At 39.0% G+C, this 23,482-nt stretch overlaps 1 protein-coding gene across 3 annotated transcripts in view; it reads right to left on the bottom strand.

Annotated features, from left to right (window-relative positions):
- The window catches only part of ALDH1A2 (aldehyde dehydrogenase 1 family member A2), a 54,916-nt gene that overhangs the window by 20,067 nt on the left and 11,367 nt on the right, over window positions 1–23,482 (bottom strand). For all 3 annotated transcript variants that reach the window (XM_054387928.1, XM_054387926.1, XM_054387927.1), the window contains exons 2-5: window positions 9,344–9,448; window positions 9,019–9,159; window positions 7,292–7,421; window positions 1,594–1,655 (exon numbers count right to left, since the gene is read on the bottom strand). In XM_054387928.1, coding sequence (XP_054243903.1) covers window positions 1,594–1,655; window positions 7,292–7,421; window positions 9,019–9,093 — 267 coding nt within the window. In that variant the 5' untranslated portion in view covers window positions 9,094–9,159; window positions 9,344–9,448. The remainder of the gene's footprint in view (window positions 1–1,593; window positions 1,656–7,291; window positions 7,422–9,018; window positions 9,160–9,343; window positions 9,449–23,482) is intronic.

Raw genomic sequence — 23,482 nt, 5'->3', positions numbered from 1 at the left:
GCCCTAATGAGTTTTATAGGCTAGTCTGTAGCCTTGTTTATGCTACAAAGCTGCCAAAGAGCATATGTTTTGATGGAAGGTAGGATGTGAAAGACGATGAGGAGTTTAGTGTTAGGCTTGCTGTTTAATTTTATTTTTGTAATAACACATTTGCTAGTGTAATGGCTGAGTGCATGCAGTGACCCAGGGATACAGGGGCTGGTATTCTGTGCCTGGTAGCTGTGGAGGAAATACCTAACAGGGTAACAGCAGTGTTAGAATAGATGCATACAACAGTCATGCTGACGTTTTGGAGGACAAACTTCAGGGGAAGAATCAGTTAGTACGGGGATGTCTGGGTACCCTGAACAAAAAGTTTCACAAATCTAAACTAAACACATCCTGCTTTTGGCATGATCTTCAGCAAGTGGCCAAGTTTCTTCAGCAGATCTGTCAGTTAAGCTCAATGAGACAAGACTAAGAGACATCCAGCAACTTTGGGGTTAGATGTTGGGGTTGTTTTGCAAATGCTTAGCCACGTGCTTGGCTGGAGAATGAGGCCAGAGCCTAGAATCATTTATTCACAAGCACTACTCCAGAGTCAAGTTAGGAAAGTGCCTAAGTGTTTGCAGGAGGTGTGTGTAGCCACTGATGACTGGAGCATTTGCGCATTTCTCAAAGTTTCTATGAAGCACCAAACACAATAGCCACCCCTAACAAAGACATGAGATAACAACAAATCTAAACAATGTTAAAGCAATCCTTTCTGGCTGCTTCTCTTTTAATGGAATTGCTGCATGTTGCTGTTCAGTGGTTTTGTGGGTAACATGAATAGAATAAAAAATAAAAAAAATCAACAAAGGTTTCAGAGAACCTCCTGATTAATTCCCCAATGCTTTGTCAAGAAAAAAAAGCTTCCACACAGTATTTTAATAGCTGTGAGCCTCCCATTGCAACTTCTGCCAAATCTGGTTAACCGGTTCTTCTGAAAAAGTTTGCTTCTCAGTGTAATTCCTGTGCAGTGTTCAGCAAGGCTATATTAAGAATGTATATTGGGATATAGGGGGAGTATTAAATTTGATGAAATGCTGTGCTTCTCATAACAAATAAAACAAACATTTCATGTCTTTTATTAGCTACACAATGTTAATCGTAATGATATGTCTCCTGGAGTTCCCTTTTCTCCTCCAGCCTTGTAAAAGGAATAGCAGGAAAGAATGGAATTAAAATGCATCACATTCTCCCAGGAACTGAGGAGCCTGTTAAATCACAGTAAAAACTAACTAAATAAAAAGACTACCACAGCAAAGCATCAATTTTCCATAAGTTGTGTGAACATCCATAACCACTGACAGCATATTAACACTGTGTTTTGCTTTGCTTGTTTTAATCATGAGAATTCTATGACTTGAGACCTTAACTCCTAATAACAGAGCCTAAGTCCTATTAGCATGTTCAAATAAGCATTTGCAGGGAGGCTGTTAAAGATATGTCAACAATATGAGCTCAGCTTTTTTTGTAATGGAAAACACACATAGCTGAGGACCATGTTTTAGGTATCTTTAAAGAGAGCTGGTTCAAATGAAAATAAATAGCGTTAGTAGAGATACTCACAGGGATGATCTGTCCACACACTCCGATGGGTTCGTGTCTTGTAAACGTAAAATAATCTCCATCTGAAACAGATGAGCACTGTTACTCTCAAGTGCAGTTTGACTTGGCAGAAAAAAAAAAGGGGGGGGGGCAAGCTCTAAGAATCAGCCTTTGATGGCAACAAAGGAAATAAAGAAGTCAAGGAAATGTGTTTTCATGAGCCAGCATGGGAAACCTAGATTCAGGAGCAACCTAATTGTTCTTGCTGTAGAACAAGGGCAGCCCATCAGAAAGCAGACAGCCCATCAGAAAGTAACCTGCTTTGTTCCTCTGGAAGAAGGACAAGGTGTCCCACACAGAAAAAGGGCAGTAGCAAAGATGCCCCCTACTAGCTTTTGCTTGATTTCAGGGTGAGGGACATAGAGGAAGAGTCACAAAGGCAATTTCCTGAAAGGCATGACTAGAACACAGCAATATAAAGGTATATATACAAGCAGGTGTGGGATAACAGAGTAACATACATCCCACTTCCATTGAAGACACAGGCAGTTTAAAGTAACAGGATGATATGCCACCATCTGTAGATGTGGAATGAAGAGGGGAAGCCTGTGACTGCTCTATAATGGAGCACAATTTACTACAAAGGACAACATGAAGAAGAATAAAAGGGTTATCATATAGCCATGTTCTGATAGCTGACTTGGAGAACAAGGCCTGTATCAGAAATGGCCTCAAACTAAAGAGGCAGTCAGTTTAAGTAAATAGGGAAAAGTTGGATGCAGCTAGAAAACAAGGCAAGAGAAAATAAGAAAAGTTTTAACAATAGTGTTGGGCAAGGTATAAGTGAATAAATAAACGAAGAGACCAAGTCACTAGAAACTTGGAAATTAATGGCTTTTCTCATTGGACTTTTGACTGAAAGAGATCCTAACAACAAAGATGCAAGAAAAGCAGACTGCATATTCACAAATAGCAGATGTGGATGGTATGAGGCTAAAGGGAATTATTCAATTAACTTTTTGATCTGGTAATTATTTTTAAGGCCCTGATGACAGAAAAGGCAAAAAACTCCAGTGATGAATGGTATAATTAGTTAAAGTGAGTGCTGTGCTAGATCTGCAGACCTTAAGCAAAGCACTGTTGAGCTCAGGGCAGTGTGAGGCAGGTCCTGAAACAAACAGATCTGTGATTTGGGTTCAGACCTGTGGTCTGTGTGAACCTTTCATATATCCCAGCCTACTCAGAGCAGCAGGTCTCTGTGCTGGCTCATTTTGCACAGCTGGTATAAGTGACTGTCATGGGGGTGCTGATAGAGTTCATGCTCTTTAACAAAGCTGCATGGTTGTTGCTGCTTCAGCCCTTGCCTGTGGTCTGGGAGTACATGCTGAGGTTAGACATGCTGTGATATGATGTAGGTTCTTCCCAATTGATAAAGAACAGAAAAATGACCTGCTTTGTGTGGGGACTGCTTAAGGTATTGTCTAACCATCAACTTTGTTAGTGTGCTCAGTCTGCATCTGTGCAAAGTAGATTTACAGCACTTTTGTACCTAAGTTGAATCTTGTAGCTGTATAGACTAGCTTAGGTTCAAATCACCTCTGAATTTAGGTCAAATATTTTTTAGTGAGGCCACAGCTGAGCAAAGGACTACACTAAAGGCATAAGCTGAACTTGCCCCTTGGCCCTGCTGTGTTTGGTGATCTAGAAAAACTTGACTCTCTTTACTAAGAAAAATCACTTCAACTGAGTATGTGAGAATGATGAGAAGGTTACCTGGGCTCAGCTACAGAAGATGATTTACCAGGATAGGGAATGGTCAGACAGAGGAACGGAGTAAGAGGAGAAGAGATTATAGTGCTTTTGCTCCCATTGTCCCTGTCCTTCACACTGTGTGAGAGCTGCAGCCAGCCTTGTTCAGTATTGGAGAAAGACTTAACTACAGAGAGAACCTTTTGGGAACCTGCTGCAATGTCCTTTACTGTACGTCTGGTAACAATAAATGAGTTAATCCATGAGGCTTCTTGAGTTCAAGTAATGACTTCAGCTTCAATTTGATTAGAAACAACCTGTTTTCAAACATGCTTATTTCTGTACATCTGCTTTATGGGGTTTGCTCAGTAGAAACCTGAGACAGAGTAGCTAACACATCAGCTGGGAGCCAGATACAGAATAATTATGAGAAAGGTAACAATAGTCTGCAACCAAGGCAAGACACAGAACAGAGGAAATAAAAGAAGGGAGGGAGAGAGAGAAAAGAGGCTTAAATGAGGAAAAGAAGGAAGAAAATAGTTGATCAGTTGGTTTGCACTGCACTGATAAAATGTCACTCTCTAGATGTTTAACAGCTTTCCAGTGGAGATAAGACTACTTGTTTCACAAACTGAGATAATCAGTTTAATTTTCTAGATTATCTGTGACAGATGCTATCACTGGTTCACAGACCATAGGAAGAAAAGTAAAATAGAAGTCAAAATACAGGAAGTATCAGACCAGACAGAAGTAAAGTAGAAGTCAAAATACAGGAAGTATATACAGGCAAAACTGTCTGAAGTGCTCAAGAGGCATATAAAAGAGTCAGCTAAAAATACCAGCTTGTACTTGGTAGTAGTGAGAGGTGGATTCTCAACCAGAAGGATGCTGACAACATAACAGTAACACAGTTACATTAGTACTGTCTGACTTTAGATTGTCACTGCATAATCACTGCCACATGTCTGCGTGCTTCACAACATAAAGTTATAGATAACCTGAACCTGCTTGCCAAGTCAGGCAAATGGTGGTTAATTCTACCAAATGTGGGCAGAATGTTCTTTCTACAGAGCAATACCTCCCATGCAGAGCTGCTTGCCCTGCCTTCTTCCACTAGACTCTAGACAGCTGCCCTTTTTTGACACCTACTTCCAAGGTTCATCATCCACAGACTTATGTCAAAATGGGATTTTTGAGGAAGTGAACCACCTTTTCTGAACAGTGAGTATACAAAGCTCCCCTGTGCTCAGAAATTAAATAGGAGACTTACTTATAAAACGTTTTAGAGTTTTAAGATTGGTTTATACAAATCATGCTAATGACACTCTAACATGCTATTGCTGGTGATTGTTACTTTTTATCCCTCTACTAGCTAGCATCCAGAAGAACATTGCCTGAGAGGGCATTGCCCGTCAGAGGAATCTGACAGTCTGATCCCACATCCAGTCTACAAATTTGCCATATAAGATTTTGTTTCTTTAATAGTCTCAGCTGATATAAACTTTCATTCTTCACTGCTATTAATAGAGCTACACCAATTTGCAGCTGCTTAGCACCTGGCCCAATTATTTTTATATTTTTAATCAGAAAGAAAGCAAACCAAATTTAACCACATATCTCACAATACCTTCCACAGATGTGGCTACTCAGATTTCCATCAGGAGCCTCCATCCAGGATATTTTATTTGCACAACAATCATAATACAAGTCACATGCCTCATATAGTAGGACACAGCAAACGAGGGTGAGGAGAGCTGAGTTGGTTCTTTAAGCTATATCATATCATTGATGTAATCATGTCATTGATCATATATTGATTTAAAGATACATTTTTGCTTGTATTCAGTTTATTAGTTTAACAGTTGCTAGTCTAGCCTCATTCTGTTTTAATTTAAATCATCAAGGCTTTACACATGGGAGAAAGTAAAAGGGCAATCTGAAGGTTTTAGCAGCTCTGGGACCAAAAGGAATGTGACTGCAAAATACACTGTTCTTCTACTTGTCTATCACTTGCCTATTTTTATTGTAGAATTATTTTAGAAAAGAAAATGTCAACAGAAACAGATGAAAATTTGGAAAGTTTCAGATTTAGTAGCACACTGAACAGAAAGAGAAGATTTAATAGAATTTCGTGGGTTTTGTTTTGGGTTAGGTTTGTTTTTGTTGGTTTGGTTTTTTTTTTTTGTCTTGTTTGGCTTCCTTTGATGAACTGACGGTAAGTGAACCATTGTTTAACACTGGCCTTGCTCTAAAATAGCTTTATGAGAATGATAAATTTATGGTGTGAAGCTAAGGACTACAGAGGAGCATTAAACCAAAAGGAAAAATAATTGATACCCTGAATAAAACAACTGTAACTAGAGTTACAACTCCACACTACTGAGAACTGTGTTTGTTATCACTAAAGTTTGTGTTTAGGAAAGCATGCTGAAAACGTGCATCTCCACCAGCATAGACCAACACACTGACAAAAATCAGTTTTCATCAGATAGGAGGACAAGAATAAGCAGAGAATATTTATTCTCCTTAACCTGGCAATGCCTTTTGGTGACCGACAAATTCTGTGTAACTGCAGGGCTAACAAGTGAGAAGGAGGCATTCACTGACCAGGGAGAAAGAGATTAGAGAACAAGAAATTTGTTGAATATATGATTTTATGGTGTGCTCTGCACTTTTGCATGCTTAAATGTGAAATGCAAACAGCAAAACCAGAATTTATGAATCTCAGCCTAAATGGCTGTGGAAATCTTCAAGTATTCTTACTGGAGAGTCTACACCTGAATCATTAATGTTGTTATTTCTTTGGTGAAGAAATAGTCATGATAAACATCATCCAGTACACACTGCAATTTTAATAAGCCAAAAGTTATGTGATTGATTTTCCTCCTGAAAACTTTGGGGCCACACTGTCAGCTTCTCTCCTTGCCTACATTGCTTGCCTGATGCTTTGCTGTACTGAGGCAAGCTAGTATACTGCAGATACCATGTTACATAATGCAACTTTATGTGCCTTCCTGGTCTCCTTCAGTAAAATGTAATAAATGTGCATGTACAAGGAACAATGTGCACCATGAAACCAGAAGAGTCCACAGAATAAATGTTGGTTTTCCTTACTGCTTTTCCAAAGCTTTATTTTACACAGGTAAAAGATGAATAGATTTATCTTACTGACTGCACCTGTGTGAAATCATTCTTTGCTATCATATGTCATTTGGCATCATTACAGCAATTGGCACATCTAGCCAAGACTGCAAATTATTATGTGCACAATGGAAAACACAGACTGTATTTGTTGAACAGCTAGGAAGGAAGGGTGGGAGGAAGAGACTTGGTCAATAAAAATAATGGTAATGATTTTTCAATTCTTGACTCTTTAGGATAAAAGCAGAATAATTTCCTACCACTCAAAGACTTATCTCATACATAGAGTATAAAACTCATCCCACTCAATAATTTGAAGAACCATATATAACAAAATATCTGATATGTATGTACAGTTCTCTATAGTAACATTACAAACTCTCTCAAAGTAAAATTAATTTAGATCCAATGTTACTCCCAAGTAAAATTATTTGCACAGGCATTAATAAGACATAAATAAACGAGTCATATATATGTAAGCATAGCATTTCTTAAAAAGGCAGCTAATGCTATTTTCATGTGTTTCAAGGTATTTGTCAGGCTTATACCACATCCATTTAACAATATTTAAATGTAAGTATTGAGCTATCTCCTTCTCGAATGGACACGTGCAAAAGAAGCAAAACACTCTTTCGGATATGCATGTAGGGCAGAACAATAGCAGGTCACCTAGTCCTTGCTGACTTAAACAGCTGCTTCAGCCACATACTACACATCATAAGACCAAATCAACGTTCTCTTTCTGCCTTTCACAGAGCTGTAATCTATTAGGCCACTTGGCCATGAGAAAGAAGTTTTAGGAGCATACCTCTGCTTTAATCCCCCTTACCTACAGGAATGGTCATTCCATGGATTTTGTCTGCCCAGCCAGCATAATACCTCAGGGTTTTTATAACTCCCTGAAGATCTACATAGAAAGCTTGCAAGAAGGGCTTGCCACTGTTCAGTGATTCCATAGTCTAGAGGACAAGAAAAAGTTAAGAGATATAAGCACAGTAGCATTTTGTACCTCAGTATTCACTGTCTTAACAGCTCTTCAGTTATGACAGAGATTTTAATGAAGAACAACTGATTATGCCTTGCCATAGTCTTAACCCAGAAAGTTCAGAAAAACTGTGTGATCCCCTTTGTTACTTCATTTTTGAAAATGTGACCCAAAAAGCATTTTCCTTAAAAAAAAAAAAGATCTGATTCCCTATGGAGCATTCTGAAGTGACTGATTTTAAGAACATATTCATGTGTGTTGCATGTGTCTGTCTCTCTCTCTTGTGGGTTTGTGTGTGTATCCACATGCATGTACATGTTCCTGTGTCTATTTTGGACCTAATAGCCACTGTGTTTGGTCCCGATATATAAATGCTAAATTGCTTTAATCAGGAGCCAAGAAAAAAATGCCTGTCAAACTAAATTCTGTTATGTTAATGATAACAGCTGAGAAGGGGCTCCTTGTAACCTCATATTAATGATCTGAATCCATAAAGAGAAGAATGGACATATCCCTCTTTATATAATTGATGTGAGTATAAAAATTTCTCTATACGGCTGCCAAGACTCCTGCTGAGGTCTGAGATATCTGTACTCTACAGCCAGTTTATTTATTGCATTCAAATAAACAAACTCTCCTCTAGGGAAGCTCATAAATTAACAAGCTAATGTTCTTATTTTTAGGTTAATATTCCTACTTTTTAAAGTATCTTATAAGCTATCCTCTTAGGAGTTCCTAAGATCATTTAGCAAAAAGAATCCAATAAAATATTAAGATGTTGAGCAGCTTAACTCCTTCTCAATAGCTGTTTAATAGAAATCGTTAAGAATGGGCAAAGTACGCCCATGTGTAACACACCAACTATCAAATGAGTTTCTACAGAGAAGAATGGAGGCCTAATTCTGCACTAACTTATATCCCCAGGAGCAATTAATGGCATTGCCTGCAGTGCAATTCAGTAAAGAACTTGGCTCTAGAAATAAAAATCAAATGACAGGCAGAGTAAACTTGATTTGCTGTGCACTTCCTTCTCCCTGTGGCGATTTTACAGTATACGCTGGTGGTAAGATGATTTAAGTGTTGACAAAGCTGGAATTAAGATGTTCATCAGCTTAGTTCAAAGCACTTGACATGCGGAAAACAACATTAACAATGCTATGGCTTAGATGGCTTCACACATGAGTGAAATAGTGCAGTACCCAGAATTCATGTTACCAGCTGAGAGGCAGCCAGCATTTCACCTGCCATTTCATTGGTATCTGCACAAATCACCCAGTCTTCCATTTTTTAGTTTAGAAAAATTGCGAGTGTGCATAATAGGCATACTTGTGTGTGCACACCCATTCGCTTGTCTGATGTCTAATGTAAAGCTCGTTTCTGAGTCAGTTGGAAGACTCCTGTTGACTTCTGTGAACTCTGGCTTAGGTCTTAAGTAGACAATCAGCCATCTTAGCCACCAAGCTGAGTGTAGTTTTCAAATATAATTGGTATTAACACATTTAGGAACTAATTTGCTCTCGGAATGTAAAATTGACAGGTGATTTGACTGTTGACTTTCATGTGCCACTTACAGCAAGAATTGCCCTGTCTCTTTCGACCAAGTCTGCTAGCTTGTCCAAGAGGTGGCCTCTTTCTGATGCATCCATTCTCCTCCAAACTGAACCCAGAGAAAAAGCAAGGCGAGCTGCCCTCACTGCTTTGTCTGTATCAACCTGTCAAAAAGGAAATAAAAAAATCAAAGGCACTGAGGTAAATAAATCACCAGGCTTAGGAAATTGCTGCTGTACAACCTGGGTTTTGGAACTGTGGTTAGTAAAACAACTGTCCAGCAGTGCTATTCTGGACTGGTTTTTTTGATCTATTTACACATCACTACCCAGCCACGGGATGTATTACCTTGTCAGCTTCCTGGATCTCACAGATCTGCTCTCCTGTTGCTGGATTATATACTGGGAATATCCTCCCACATTCAGAATTTTGCCACTCATTATTGATGAAAATCTAGAAAAGGAAGAAAAGTCATCAGTCCTGCATGAGCAAACGGTAACGTATATAACCACAGACTCCTGCGAAAGGCTGCAGATTCTAATACAAAAGAGCTGAAGCTTAGTTAAGCCTGTGAAGATGATGGTTTTTAGGAGTTAAGGCTAAGGGTCTGCCCCTGATGTCTTTCTGTGACAGTGTCACTACAGAAGCAACATCAAACTCTAAAGAACTTGTTTGACATTCAAATTTTGCTCACAAACTGTAGCAAACTAAAAAAAAAAAAAAAAAAAAAAGCCTGTATTGGAGAAAAAACCTTGAAACTGCTGGAAATAAGACAAGGATTTGAGTAATCATTCAGTTCGGTAAGTAAACATTTGGTCACTGATACAACCCTGTCAAGGCTGAATAATCTCAAACATCACAGTTCTTCAATACACAGCCAGCTGATTATGGCTTCAGTGATGTCTTGCACAGAACTAACTTGCCTGTCTGCTTGGAACAATGGAAATTGTTCGATTCTCTCAGTGTTGACATAATTTTAATTGTCAGAGACAACTCAAATCTGAATTTTAATGACGATGACAACTGTTTTGAGAGAGTTTCTTTAAAGTAGATTTTTACTGATGGTTGCATACATGCCAGTTCTTTTCTACCAAAATACTTTTGAGAACAGAATTTTTTTAGCAAATAGGGAAGTCACTCTAGGAAAATGACTGAATATAAAGTTTTCCAGGTATTCAGACTCTTTCCATCCTTGCAATCTAAGAATGAAAATTTTAAAAATGTCCATGAACCATATGGGTTCCCTGAAGTTCAGGTACCAATGTTCTTTCATTGTATTGCATGAGATATAACTTTAAATATTTAAGGGGAGGTTCTGGCTTCACTGAAATCAATGGAAATTTTACCAATTACTTCAGTGGAGACAGGAGTTCATGCCTAGAATGTTTTCATCCTTTTTTTTGCATAAGGGGTTAAGTTGTTTTTATAGAGATGGGGACCTTGCTCCGGTTAAAGCAAAGCCCCATACTCCACACAGATACTACTGTTGTGGAAGAGTAGGAAGCCAAGGGACTCTCTGAAAGATTCAGGAGTTTCAATTCTAATCACATAGTAAAAACTGGCCTATCTTTTTAAGTTGATATATTAAATGTCAGTCCAGCTTCCTCACAGAACTACCTAGACAGTAGGACAAAAGTCTCACACAGATTATGCAGACTAAACATCACAAAGAACTTGTCTTGAGTAGTACGTTGCCATCTCTTTATTCTTGCACTTTCTGATGCCTTACTACCATGCAATAAGGAAGCTGTTACTTTTGCACTGGTACATGGCTCAAGTCAGCCAGGAGCGCTCTGGGAGACAATGGAAGACAGTTCATATGTAAGGACTTTGTTTATATGGTGTTACGTTGTTGGTTCCATTTTTGATTTGTTTTCTTTATAGCAAAGTTTGATGTGGCAAAACCGGGACAAAAAAAATTGACATGTTTTTTGAGTAGAAACGAAGGAAATGTAAGACCTGCTTTTTCTAGTCAAAGAATAGTATAACAGAATTACAGATCAGCTGCTGGGTTTTTTAGGCTTGAAATTGTGCAATGAGGATAGGCACACCAACCTGCCAACCAAAGAGTTGAAAATTTACTCTAGTTTGCATGTTGCAACTTGTCTGATGGCAAAAAAAAAAAAAAAGATAATCATCAAAACGCTGGGTGTTTAAGCAAAGAGGATCCCCGAAGTTTTAACATATTTGTAATGAAGAAAGGAAACAAGTAAGGAGGTAGCCAAAAATTGATGAGAAGAAACTGATCTGGAAAAAAAAACCCCAAACACTATTCTAGCAAAAAAGAACAGCCTGGAGAAAATACAGTCAGAGTGCTCATGATAAACAGTTGCAACACCAAAGGGCATAAAGTGTCTGTAACAGAAAATAACATGGTGAGAACACTGGTGTGCCTCTGCATTTAAAATAAAGAAACTGCATGCTGCCCTTTGCACATGAAGGCAAAGATGCATCTGTAGTATTTTCTGTTGTCAGACATGAGCTTGCTCCACCTGTTCTACAAGCCAAATGGGGAACATGTAGATGTGTTGTTCTCAGCAGGGCTTATTAGCTCAGGCTCAGTGCCATACTAACTGCAGTGACATAGCTTGTGGTTTGGAGGACATGGACAGAAGTAACCCATGCCTGCCTGGAAAAGACTTTGGCAATTAACAGCTGTGCACAGAAACTAACACTTACATGTCCTTCTGCTTTTACAGATGCTTCCATTGTGTTTCCTCATCTTCCCTGTGCCTCTAGCCTCAGGCACTTCACTGCATGACCTTCCATCCATTTCAGAGTCCCCTCTTCCTACTGCACCATTACCTATCTATCACTTTCTTTGCAAACTGAATTTACCTCAAACCTGTCCATGTCTTTGGACTGTAAGCTCCTCAGACAATTGGTGGTGTCTCCCTTCTCAGTGATTACACTGCTTTACAAACTGAAGTCCTGGTCCCCATTGGGGCATTGTGGAGCTAACCCAGCCAAAATAAGATAACAAAAGAATCACCACTATGATCTCTAGTGATTAATACCATAAGCTGAAAACCTCCAGTGTATCATTGTCACTTTTTAGACTAAGTGAAACAAAGAAATACTGAGATCTGTGACCTGTGTGGAAGAAGCATTTTACTATCATCACTGAGTTCAGTGGAGTTAACTCCATGACTAGTGTGTGTGTCTGTGCTGGGGAGTGAGGAGAAAAGCTTGCAGCTTCAGGAGCAGACGGCCAAAGGAGATGTAAAGATGTTTGTTTAAGGTTACAGGACATACATAAACACATAAGTTCCTTGTGCAATCAGTCTTGAAAGAATAAAACAGTTGGGTTGAGTACAAGAACCTGAGAAGTGGTGACACCCATAATTCAGTACTCTTCCCTTATAGAAATCATCTGTTATTTTAAAAAAGTTTTTTAAAACGTTAACTACATTCTGCTGGGATGAACACCAATCATCAGGTTTGTTGGTAGAAAGGGCACCTATTTGTTCTTAAAATACATTTCACCATAGGAATAAGAAGAAATGCCTTGGATTTACAAAAGAGTGTTGCAGTTCACGTTGGCTGGAACTATAAGGTGTATTATTTTATTGAATGCTCCCTTTACCCCACAGATTTAGGAAAAAAAGCAGTAATAGATATTTCAGATAGAGCATGGGAAGAATCTATTTGGCATAAAGTTAGAGCTGAAGGGAAGAGAAATCGCTACTGTTAATGGTTAATGTTAGTTTCTTCCTGTTCCACTTTCTATAAACAAGGTATTGCCTATACAAGCTCATTACTGTAAACTGAGCACATTTAAATTGGCAGTAAAATCAGAGTATTTACTCTAGTGCACAAATAAAGTACCTAGTCCCACATTTTGGAACAGTTTCAAGTCTTGAAATCCAGCAGCTGGCGGCTTTACAAGCAAAACCTTACACTTAAATAATTCACTTTTGAAAGTTTTAGGTGTTCTGTGTCAGGTAGTACCATTCAGCAGATATCCCCTACCACCAAAACACAGATTCTTTTGCAATAAATTTGCATTCACGGGGGCTTTTATAACTCTTCCAGCACTACTGACTCCAATGGTTGTTGATTAAATGTATATATCCTGTACATTTAACCTGACTTTCATTATGGCCACTTCATAAAAATGCCATGGAATGGACAAGTGATGACACATGGCAAAAACAAGGAATCCCTGCAAAGCCTCAAATTGTTTGGGTTTTTTTTTCTCCTGCCTTATTTATAGTGACCATGGTAAAGGCTGACTCTAAATCAGGGGGAATATTTGACAGCAAATGTTCCTATCTATGGATTATATATAACCCATCCTAAACACCAGATGAAAAAGAGGTAACCCTAGAGAAAAAGAAGGGCTTGCTTCCATGTAAATCATGCTACAAATTGGACAACACCCAGTGAGTTCATTGTTCAACCTCAATTGTGAAGGCTATTCACGTTTATTATTCCTCTGGAATCAATGTTAATTAAGGCTGACTGGGGCTATAAATCAGCCTTTGGTTTTTACAACTTAATTCAGCATTAAGCATATATATGTAAATAAAAGGTAACTGATTAACCACTTGAGTTTTCTAGGAGTTACTGAGGTAATTTGGTTTTGTTTGAGTCCAAGTGTTACCTTTTGTGATTTGCAGTAAGGAAAAGTATATGGTATATCATCTATTTGCTGTGTGATACTGTGACGAGTTAAGTAGCATGGCCTGTTGGGTGCTACCCACAAAACTGTGCCAAAATGCAAAAGCAAGAAGGACACACTGGAAAATTTTGGAACATGTGAACATTTAGTTTGCCATCCACTCTCAGTAGAGCAAGTATCTCCAGGAACGTCAGAGCAGGAAGAGAAAAGGCAAACTCTCATGTTTTATTTAGGTGTCCCTGTCAGTACAGTGATTTGGCCAAGAACAAATCCAACTGGCAGAATGGACAATGCCTCTTGTAAGTGAGGAATCTGGCTACAGTTGGTGTACAGTGGGCTAAGAATAAAACTAAATACTGTTTAGCAGCAATGCAACATGCAGAACAGGGCAGGAACTGCGGTAGCAGGGGGGTGAGGGGAGGGGGAAGTTTTGAACAGGTCTTACAGTGTAATAGAGGCAGCTGGAAGTTCCCAGTTGACCTTCCCAAATGAAAGATGGAGAGGGCATGGCATTTTCCTAAAAGAACAGGTACATCCCCCCTGGTGTTTACAATGACCCCTCCCCCCATACACACACATGTTCCCATAGACCTTTTGATAGAACTTTCTAAGATATTGGTACCACCACATATTTTCTAGGTTCAAATTCTGTCAGTGGTTAGTTGTGTACAACTACTGTTGACAGAGATCCATAGGACTAATCAAGGAAGCAATCCGACCTATCCTACAGGGCACATGTCAGTGCAGAGACTTTGAGATTCCATATCATACAAAAAAGTATTCCAAGAAAAAGTAAAATTCAATGTTATCATGTAAACATTCAAGTTATTTTCAGAATCTGCTGACCAGTAATTGGAAGGAAACCATATTCTGCATTTTACAGAAGACCTGCATTTCAGAAGCATGATGCAGTTAGTTCAATATCATTTTTGGATGCTCATCAGTTTTGAAATCAAGCCAAGAGTAAATGTTTTTAGCATAAATCAAAGCAAATTAAACTTGCAAATAAATAACTACAATACCTTGTTTGGGTAATCATCTGGCTCTGTTGGCTTACTAATAATTAGCCACTTAATATTCATTTCGGACCATGCAGGTAACTGAACTGATAAGTATTCAAAGAGGAAGGGATGTGTATAAAACCAGGCTGAACAATCTGGTCTGCAATGCAGTAGCAGCAAAATTTAGAGCAGGGAGAAAATGGATAGGATTTCCTGTTTTCATCACTATTTACCACTGAGGAGGTGCTAACAACTCTCTTTCTGGGTGTATGCATAAATGTAAATATAATTACTTAAAATGCAGCACAGATCTAATACCTCCCTTGCAGCTCTTAGCTGAATGAGATTTGATTTCATGGCACTATAGATTCCCTCTGATGTGCACCCAGGGGCTAGCCCTGGATTTGGAAAATGGAACGTTTTTTAAATTCACTGGAGATTCCTGCATGTTCACTGCCTCTCTTTTGTATTACCTTGCTTTAAAACACATATAAAAAAGTAATTTGGGTTCATTTAATTCATAAGAGTAATCAACACAGGTGGCAACAATATAACTTTTCATTTCCTTTCTTGAAAACATTCTTAAATGATGTGTGAGTGAAATGATGATCCACATTCTTAATTAGATATTGCTTTGTGATGATGTCATCAGACATTTCTTCAGGCTCCCCAGCTGTACAGTAAGAATTTCAGACAGTGGACAGACAGTGGCCTAACATTCAGCTCTTTGGAAATGGAATTATTTTCCCATGGATTTAATAAACAATGTTTTTGTGCTGTTGCAGCTCCAGAAATGTTTTTTTGGTACAGGAAGAGGATTTTAACATCCAAATAATAATGGCTTCCCACAGGAGAAATGGTTCTGGATGAATGGAGGAAGGAATGGGAATTTCCTAACTCAATTGATTTAGTAGCTGGTTATGGTTTCATTCCATCAAAGATATTTTTTTCATATGTGATTTTCTCCTTAGAGAGCTTTTGACATTAAATCTGCAAGGATGGGGGAGGGGGCATCAGATGCTGAAGTACTTTACAAAAGAATCACAGCTGTTTGGCCCTCAGCATCTTCGCATAGCTGGAGGCATTAAGAAATACATAATGGCACTTTTTTTTTTTTTTTGGTGGGGAAGGACATACAACATTTGTAGAGGCATGCAAAAAATCCAGCAGCAGCATTTCCCTTTGTAAATACTGTGCAACATCACTGATACTGGGCACCTGTGCCTCAGTCTGGTCAGGAAATTTCATATCCTTTCCCATCTCAGCAACTTCATTTCCTCTCCTTTGGAAACATTTCAAGAGTCCTAACGATTAGTGCAATTGTAAGGGAATGAAGTAGAAGGGACTGGCAATCAGAGGTGCAGCTTGTTTATTTTTTCAGGCTTTGTTTTCCTTCAATTTTATGGCTGTCTTGATACAACAAATCTCATACATTCTAGCCAGACCGTGGGCCAGGACACTCCTGGGAGAGACTGGAAATCAAGAGCTGCCTATAGAATTGGCAAAAACCTGGTTTATAAGTAGGCACTAGGAAAGCAAAATCCAACACCAGCAGACTCATTGCTGACTGGCCAGTGACTGATCAATGGTGCCATTTTATTGTATTTTTGAAAAGAGGATTGTTCAGGTGAACAGCAAGAATCACTGCTCCTTCCTGGCAGTTCACTAATAGTGAACAGACTTTGAGGCCAACCTTTCCAAATGCTCTCCGTGCAGCATCCTATTTCTCAAAGCACTCCACAAATGAGCTTTTCATTGGGCAGTGCCAATGACTGTCGCTTTCAAAAGATAAGCCTACATAAACCAAGGCAGGCAGGCCTGCTTGAGCACACAACAGCAAAGATTATCATGCTGTTCATTACAGTTACCACAGAGCAGTATTAGTCCTGCAGAAGCTACCCAGTTTTGTTTCTTGCAATGAGATGGCTTTCAAATGTGGAGGAGCTGTAATTGCTTTAAGAAGAGTAACTGAACTGTACATGAGTAACACTGAACTTTGCACCTAACTTCATTATGGCAAGCAAGCTGCTGTGGACATAGCTGGTTTCAGCCACTAGAGGTCCAGTCCCACCCACAGTAAAAGCCAGAAAAGTCCAACTGGTTTCTGTGGGAGCTGAATCAGGTCCCAGTTGATGAAAAGAAAGCAGCCTCCAGAGGGATTTTAATACTGGGAGACAAAGCTGTCGATACCTGCTCTACAGCCTGTGTGGTCTGCAAAAGCCAAGCAAAACCAGAACATGTTGATTTTTATTTTTCTTGACTGCTGTGTTGTCTTGGCTCTCTCCTTCTCCTTACCTCACACCCTCTCCATCTAAAAAAAAAAAAGTTGTAAAGAAGATTGAGCCATTTTCTAAAGCTGTGTGTGTTCTGGGTTGTTCAGTCTTTTTAAAAACTTATTTGGACTTCAGAGCCAGAAGGATATTGTCATGACCTTTAGACATGGTCTAACATAAATGGAGGTTTCCTTCATAAAATCAAGCTTGGAATTTCACTCAAGAAATCTAGAGTCCAAACTTAAGAGTATACTGAGGGGATTGGAGAATTTTAAATATTTACAAACATACTATGGCAGGAGGATCAAGAACATTGACTCAGAAATAAAATGCACAAGGAGTGAATGAGGCTGTCAGCACAGCAGCACATCATCATCTAGTAGAATTACATTTATGCAACCCAAGTCCTGTGCCAAGGTGCATGTCTGGATGAGAAGTGTTCGGCTTTTCTGGATATAACTTCCAAGCAGCAATGTCTTAGCCAAGCCTACTGAAATCCTTGACATCAGTGGACTTTGGATCTGTAGCCAAGTATTTAAGAGGTGAATACATCAGGGTCTCAGTGGCATTTCAGTGTGCATAACTGAAGTCAGACTTCAGCCTGGCAGACATAAGCTGGAAGAGGATGCATATGATTGAGCACCTAATGGTGACATCTTACGCAGCAGCTCAGTTTCTTTACATTGTCTGTGGAATAGGAGGAGAAAAAGAGGCACTCCCTCCAGGCAACACCACCACCCTACCATCCTCCCGCCCCTGTCTCTCCAATGCTATTGCACTGGCCCCCTGATCTAGGTGTCTTTTTAGGTGCTCAGGTCCCTTGCTGAGCTAGCTCACAGTTAGTGTAGGTTTGGGGAATGGTACATAGGAAATAAGCATGACTAAGAAGAGAAACTGGGGGAATTTGGGTCTCTGAGCAGCAAATGGAATCAGAAGAGAAGGCTTGAAGCCTCCTGTCAGTCTGCTGTGAAAGTGGAATGTAACATGATTTTTTTCTCCCCTATGTCCCAAATCCTTCACACCAAATGTTTGACCTGCCTGTCTTCCTGTCTTAATTAGTCTTCTGTCCTTCTGGAAGCTGGGTCTGTTCTTTTGCAAATGACAGCACATCAGACAGGGGAAACCTGTCCTGTTTATTTTCTAAGCTGTAGGGGGCACCCATTTGAAAAAAACTCCCATCTTATCTGAACGTTTTTGTTTGTATGATTTTGAATTAGGAAGTGTGAGTAATTAGTTAAGAAGATTAAATAAGTCTTAACAACACGCAGTAGTATGCTCACTTTCCTCCTCCCCCCCAAGTATTTCCTGCACAAAACCCCAGACTGCCAAACTGTGATGATACCCTTTTCTACATTAGTTTCTCACTGTGCCACATGCTGGCATAGCATCCGTTATTTTAATTCAGTCTCATTATGGGGACTATTTTGTGCCTCGTTGTTCAAGAAAATTAATCTAAAGAGAAGAAAGTCCAGATTGTATTGTCTGTTGAACTATACCCACCACAAACATTTTACTTCTTTTGGCTGCCTTATTAAACCTGTGGGAATAAACTTTACTTACAACATGTAAAGGCTTTCCTCAAAGTACTTTCTTTTTTTCTTTCAGTTAATTAAGAATTTATCTGCTATTAGTAGCACAATACAGGTGCAATAACACTTTCCCATAGCTCAGGTAATATTTCATGTATTCCTAAGAAACTAAGCTCCTAAGCTTTACTGATCCTTTCACTTGTGGGGCTCTCTGTAATTACTGGAGAAAAACATTTACCATCTTGCTTAACTGCATCAGAAAACATTGTTTCTGAAGCCAGAATGACTAAATATTAAGTATGCTCTACATTTCCAGCAATAAAAAAAAAAAAAAAAAAAAAAAAAAAAAAAAAAAAAAAGTCATTACTGAATGATTTGGGTAAGGATGGCAGCACTTTTTATGGAGTATGATCCTCAATGTCATTTAGTGCAACTTAAAAAATGAAATAATGAAAGATTTCTAAAACTGCATTAAATCAGGAGTGGAGCGATGGAGTGCTTATTTACAGAATCAATTACTGGGCTGTCAACGGGCTTCAGTGAAGTTGTGACTATCAAGAACTTGATCCTGGAAACTCTTCCACAAGCACTCATTTGTAATGGTGGGAATGAGGAGGGGTTTGTACAAACAAGACTGTATTGTTTTCCTGTGCTTCGCATCATTTGTGCATTGCAAGTCTTGTATATTCATTACACGTGACATAAACCAGCACGATCTATTTATCTGCACATGGGAAACACTTTCTGCCATTTCAAAGAATCTAGCAGATTGTCACTTGATGGTAACTGCCATTTTAAATGCTCATCACCGAAGAGTAAGTTCTCACTTAGATTGGCTATGCCGCATAGACAAATACTTCTAGGAGGATTTTAGACAATAGACAACACAGAAAAATGCAAAGGGCAAATTTGTTTTGACTTAAAAGCTCTGTCTGAGAAAACTACCTTATAACTACACATGAGAAATTGCTGGAATGTCAACTTCATTTGCAGTGGCCCCTTTTGGCCTGATCACCCTCCCTGGCACGATAAATCACTGGCAAGATCCTTACCTTAACACGTTTGATCTCAACTCAGCAAGACTTGGTTTTGATGTGAAGAACTCCAGATCTGTTAGGTCAGAGACAAATAGCAGAGCCACTGACCTGCAAAGTGCTAACTCTATATTAGACCCAAGTGAGCAGCCTTTAAGTTCCTGGAAAGTTTGCCTTCACTTCTACTTTTCATCCTGAATATTTTCAAACATTACTGTTAGCAAGTTTTGCTAAATGATGCCAGTGACTTTTCCTTTCACGTCATTTTGCATGTACACAAGCCACAAAAAATCAAACAAATAAATCAGCATGCAGTATGAGAAGCGTTATCTTGGGTAACCTTAGAGCAACATGAAACAAAACTCAGTATTTACCAGTGTCTTTATTTCACATACATAAATGCCTCGTACTGGCCCTTTTCTACCTAGTCCACACTTATTAGTATCAGAAATAATATGCACTAGTACATTCATTAGGGGGATTTAAAGTGCCTGTATGTACCTGTCTATACATACAGGAATTCAAACTACACCTAAAAAAAAAAAAAAAAAAAACAACTAATCCAGCCTGTGACATTTGCATTCCCAAACTGAACTTTCACAATGACCAGTTTTGTGGCCACTCAGTTTCGCAGCCTTGGTTTGAAACTATTCCTCATTGTCCTGGTTAAACAGTCACTTATCTCTATGATAGTAAGCAGAAGCGTTAGTCTACCAGAAAATTGGATGTTCTTAATGGGCTAGGGGGAAAATAGCTTTGCATCATCAGCATTAAGCTAAATCACATTAAGTACCCACTTACAACATGGGGATTACCTCTTATGCCATCTTTGGTGAAAGCCTTTAAAACAAATTGTTGTGTTTGTTAGAAAAAGCTGTGAGAGAACAATTCCCAGAAGCCTGATTTAGAAATCCTTTTTGCTCTTCAAGAAGATACAAAGGAACCCAACACCTGTCCTCTTATTGACTGCTGCAATGAAATCTCTCAGGCTGTAAATTCTTCTTAATAAAAAGTATTGGGAAATTTATTTACTTACTTTACAATATTCTTCTGAAGAGAAGAAACCTTTAGCAAGAATCCCTTCCTCAGAGTTCAGTTCTGATTTCTCCTCCAGTTCTTTCTTTTGGAAAGCCATTGACTGTACATATATGAAACTGGAACAGGTCATTCTACTTTTTCTCATTCATAAGGCTGACTGGGGAGAACTGGGCTTAAGCTGTCAAAGAAAGCATCCTGCTGTTCTTGGATACCTCACAAATTTACGCCCCAAAGTACACTGTGGTGCTAAGACTAAAATTGGATGTGAAGCACTCTTGTAAGAGCTGATTATAATCGCAAGCAAATAAAACACTTCAGGGTACAGCAAAATAATCCCTACATTTAATAGAGTTTAACATTTTTTATATTTGACTGGCAAGCTGTTCTGTATAGAGATGTATGTAGGCCTGGGTGAAAAGTGAGATCTTCTATTTACCTTTAAATAGAAGCAGATTAACAACTTTAAGTGTGCAAATTAAAAACATGACCCTCAAATTTTGCCAAACATGCAGCATTAAAGGCATGCACTAAGGCAAACCAAAAACCTAACTATACAGAAATCTCCTTAAATGAGCAAAGTAGATTTTAAGTCCTGTCAATAAAAATCCTTCCTTAAAAGCAAATGTTTATATGTGTAGAGTTGAGATTTTTTTTCCCCCTTTCCTTTAAAATTCATGTTTTTCCTTTTCTACCCAAATTCCCTTTTTCTCTGCTGGAACCCCTTGTAATGATAACAGAGTGTGGGCATACCTCATTAGTCTCCCTGCAGTTTACAAGACAGGATTTATGCTCACTGTAGTGAACACGATGACACATGATCACTAAGTGGCTAAAATCACTATCAAGATTTTAATCTGAGAAATTTTTCACCCAAGAATTGCAGATGCTATTGGCATGTAGAGGTATGAAAAGCAGTATTAACTGCAGCAAACGTGTTACCCAGTGCCTGGCTCTCTGCAAGGAGCTTACCAGTAACTCACCTTTTGTGAAGGTTAATTTCAGGCAACCTTTGGCAGTTATCTGGTATGAGGTATGTCGCCAATTCAATCCATTAAGTAATAACTAAATTCTCATGGGACCTAGCTGAAGTCAAATGTTGTTATTCCAGGTTCACTGCCTTTAGTCTCCCTAAAGACCATTTAGGCAAACAGCTGGAAGAGCTGACTACAAAGGTTCCCAGTCACAGGGAATCACTCTAGGAAAGCAGGTAAAGGATTCTAAGCAGGCAATAAGTTATCAATTATTTGTCCTGTTGCTGCCTCAAGGAGAGAAATTAACTGAGACAGAGAGCAAGAGCATGAACACATTTGTGTTTCAGCTAGAATCCAAACATTAAAAGGAACTGTCTTGGAAGAGCTGTCCTGCACTAGTTGCTGGACATGTGCTGCACTAGGCTCCTGGCTGTTATGTAAATAGCAGGGCTTTCCTTCTCCCTCCAAGTTGGAGCACCTTACTAAAACAAAACCTTTGAAAAGCCAGTTGAAACAATACCAGGAACAAATACCTGGGCTTCCAGTACTGTCACTGCACCACATCAATTGAAACACTCTTCCTAACAGAAAAGTACAGAGGGGTGCAATACTGCAAACACCAGCTTCGTATCTTCCAGCAAAGAGGTCACTGCCTCCCAGACAACGTTCAAGGGAGTAACAGGGACAACTGCTGCTAAAGTGACACAGAAAGAGAGTAAAGAGCACAAAGGAAGGGGTCTTTTCATCTGTACTGTAGGTGCATGTGGAGGTGAGCACACAGAGAAGTGTGCAATTAAGACCATATAGGACTGTAGTCATGCATTCAAGTGCAAAAGCTGGCTCTGAAATTCATCTGAATTTCTCTTTCCTAGAATAGCATGCACAGAAAAAGAGGGTTTCTCTTCTAGTAGCCTGGCTGGTTTAGCAAGAGATCCTGCCTCTGACACTGACCTACTGTCTGAATTAGTCATGTTTACACTCCCACAAATTTAAACCCCCCATCTGTGAAGGAGCTTTGTCACCAGTTTTACAGTGAGACTGAATCAATTAATGCTTTCTAAAAGCTTTGATGGAAAGAGCAGAATATTAACACTTGCTGTTGAGTGATGCAAGCTAAAAATATCTTCAGTAATGTAACAAATGGATTTTGAAACCACTATCAAAGGGCTGAACCACCAAGACTAGGTCAGCAGCAGCACAGCTAACCCAGTCTGGATTCTCACAGCTGGATTCTTGCCTCTCAGGAAAAGAGCATCCCACAGACATTGCAAAGACAGGAGAGGCCATTAAACAGCTACAGTAAAGAAAGTGTGATAAGGACAAAAAGAGGAAGACAAAATATCAAGCACTGATGGAAAAGGGGGTGAAGGCTTAGCCAGATGTCCAGAAAATTGCATATGTATGTTTCTCTGGTAAAGGACTGCTGCAACCATACAGGACAACTGAAGAAACTAGAGAGAATAAAATAAACCCCACAATTTTGAAAGGCAGGTGGCAATTTCTTGGTAGGTTCTAACCACTCAAGAATAAACTTAAATTATTTCTGTTACAGCTGGGAAAAAAGCACACGAGAAAACGTAAAATGCATATGGTATGGTATACTAGAAAGTTTTGAAAATACCTAGCGGAAATGAGGACTTGCCTGGATGCAAAGAACATTTGAAATAAACTCCAAATAAGTTTCAAACAACAAAATGAAGCAGCTCTTTTAAAGAAAACCAACTATGTATCCAACTGGCAGTTACACAAATGACTTCTCAAATCAATTTGACTGTAAAGAAGTAATAAAGGCAGTTTAAAACTAACTTCTGTTTTAAAGACTTCTTATATAGCAAAGTGATAAAAAAGAGTGAGGTGCAGTGTCATGGGAAGTGCTTTACTGGTTGAGCTGAAAAGACTGTGCATGATTTTTCAGCTAACTAGATCACAATTTTTATCTAGGTCATCTTACAGTTAGAAAAGTGCAAATGCCTACAAACCAGCATAAGAACCTAAGTGTAAAAATGGGTGATTTGGA

The sequence above is a fragment of the Indicator indicator genome, chromosome 16, assembly GCF_027791375.1.
Source record: "Indicator indicator isolate 239-I01 chromosome 16, UM_Iind_1.1, whole genome shotgun sequence".
NCBI classification, from domain to species: domain Eukaryota; kingdom Metazoa; phylum Chordata; class Aves; order Piciformes; family Indicatoridae; genus Indicator; species Indicator indicator.
The sequence above is the reverse complement of the archived record's forward strand: the minus strand, read 5'-3'. Positions and strand labels throughout refer to the sequence as shown.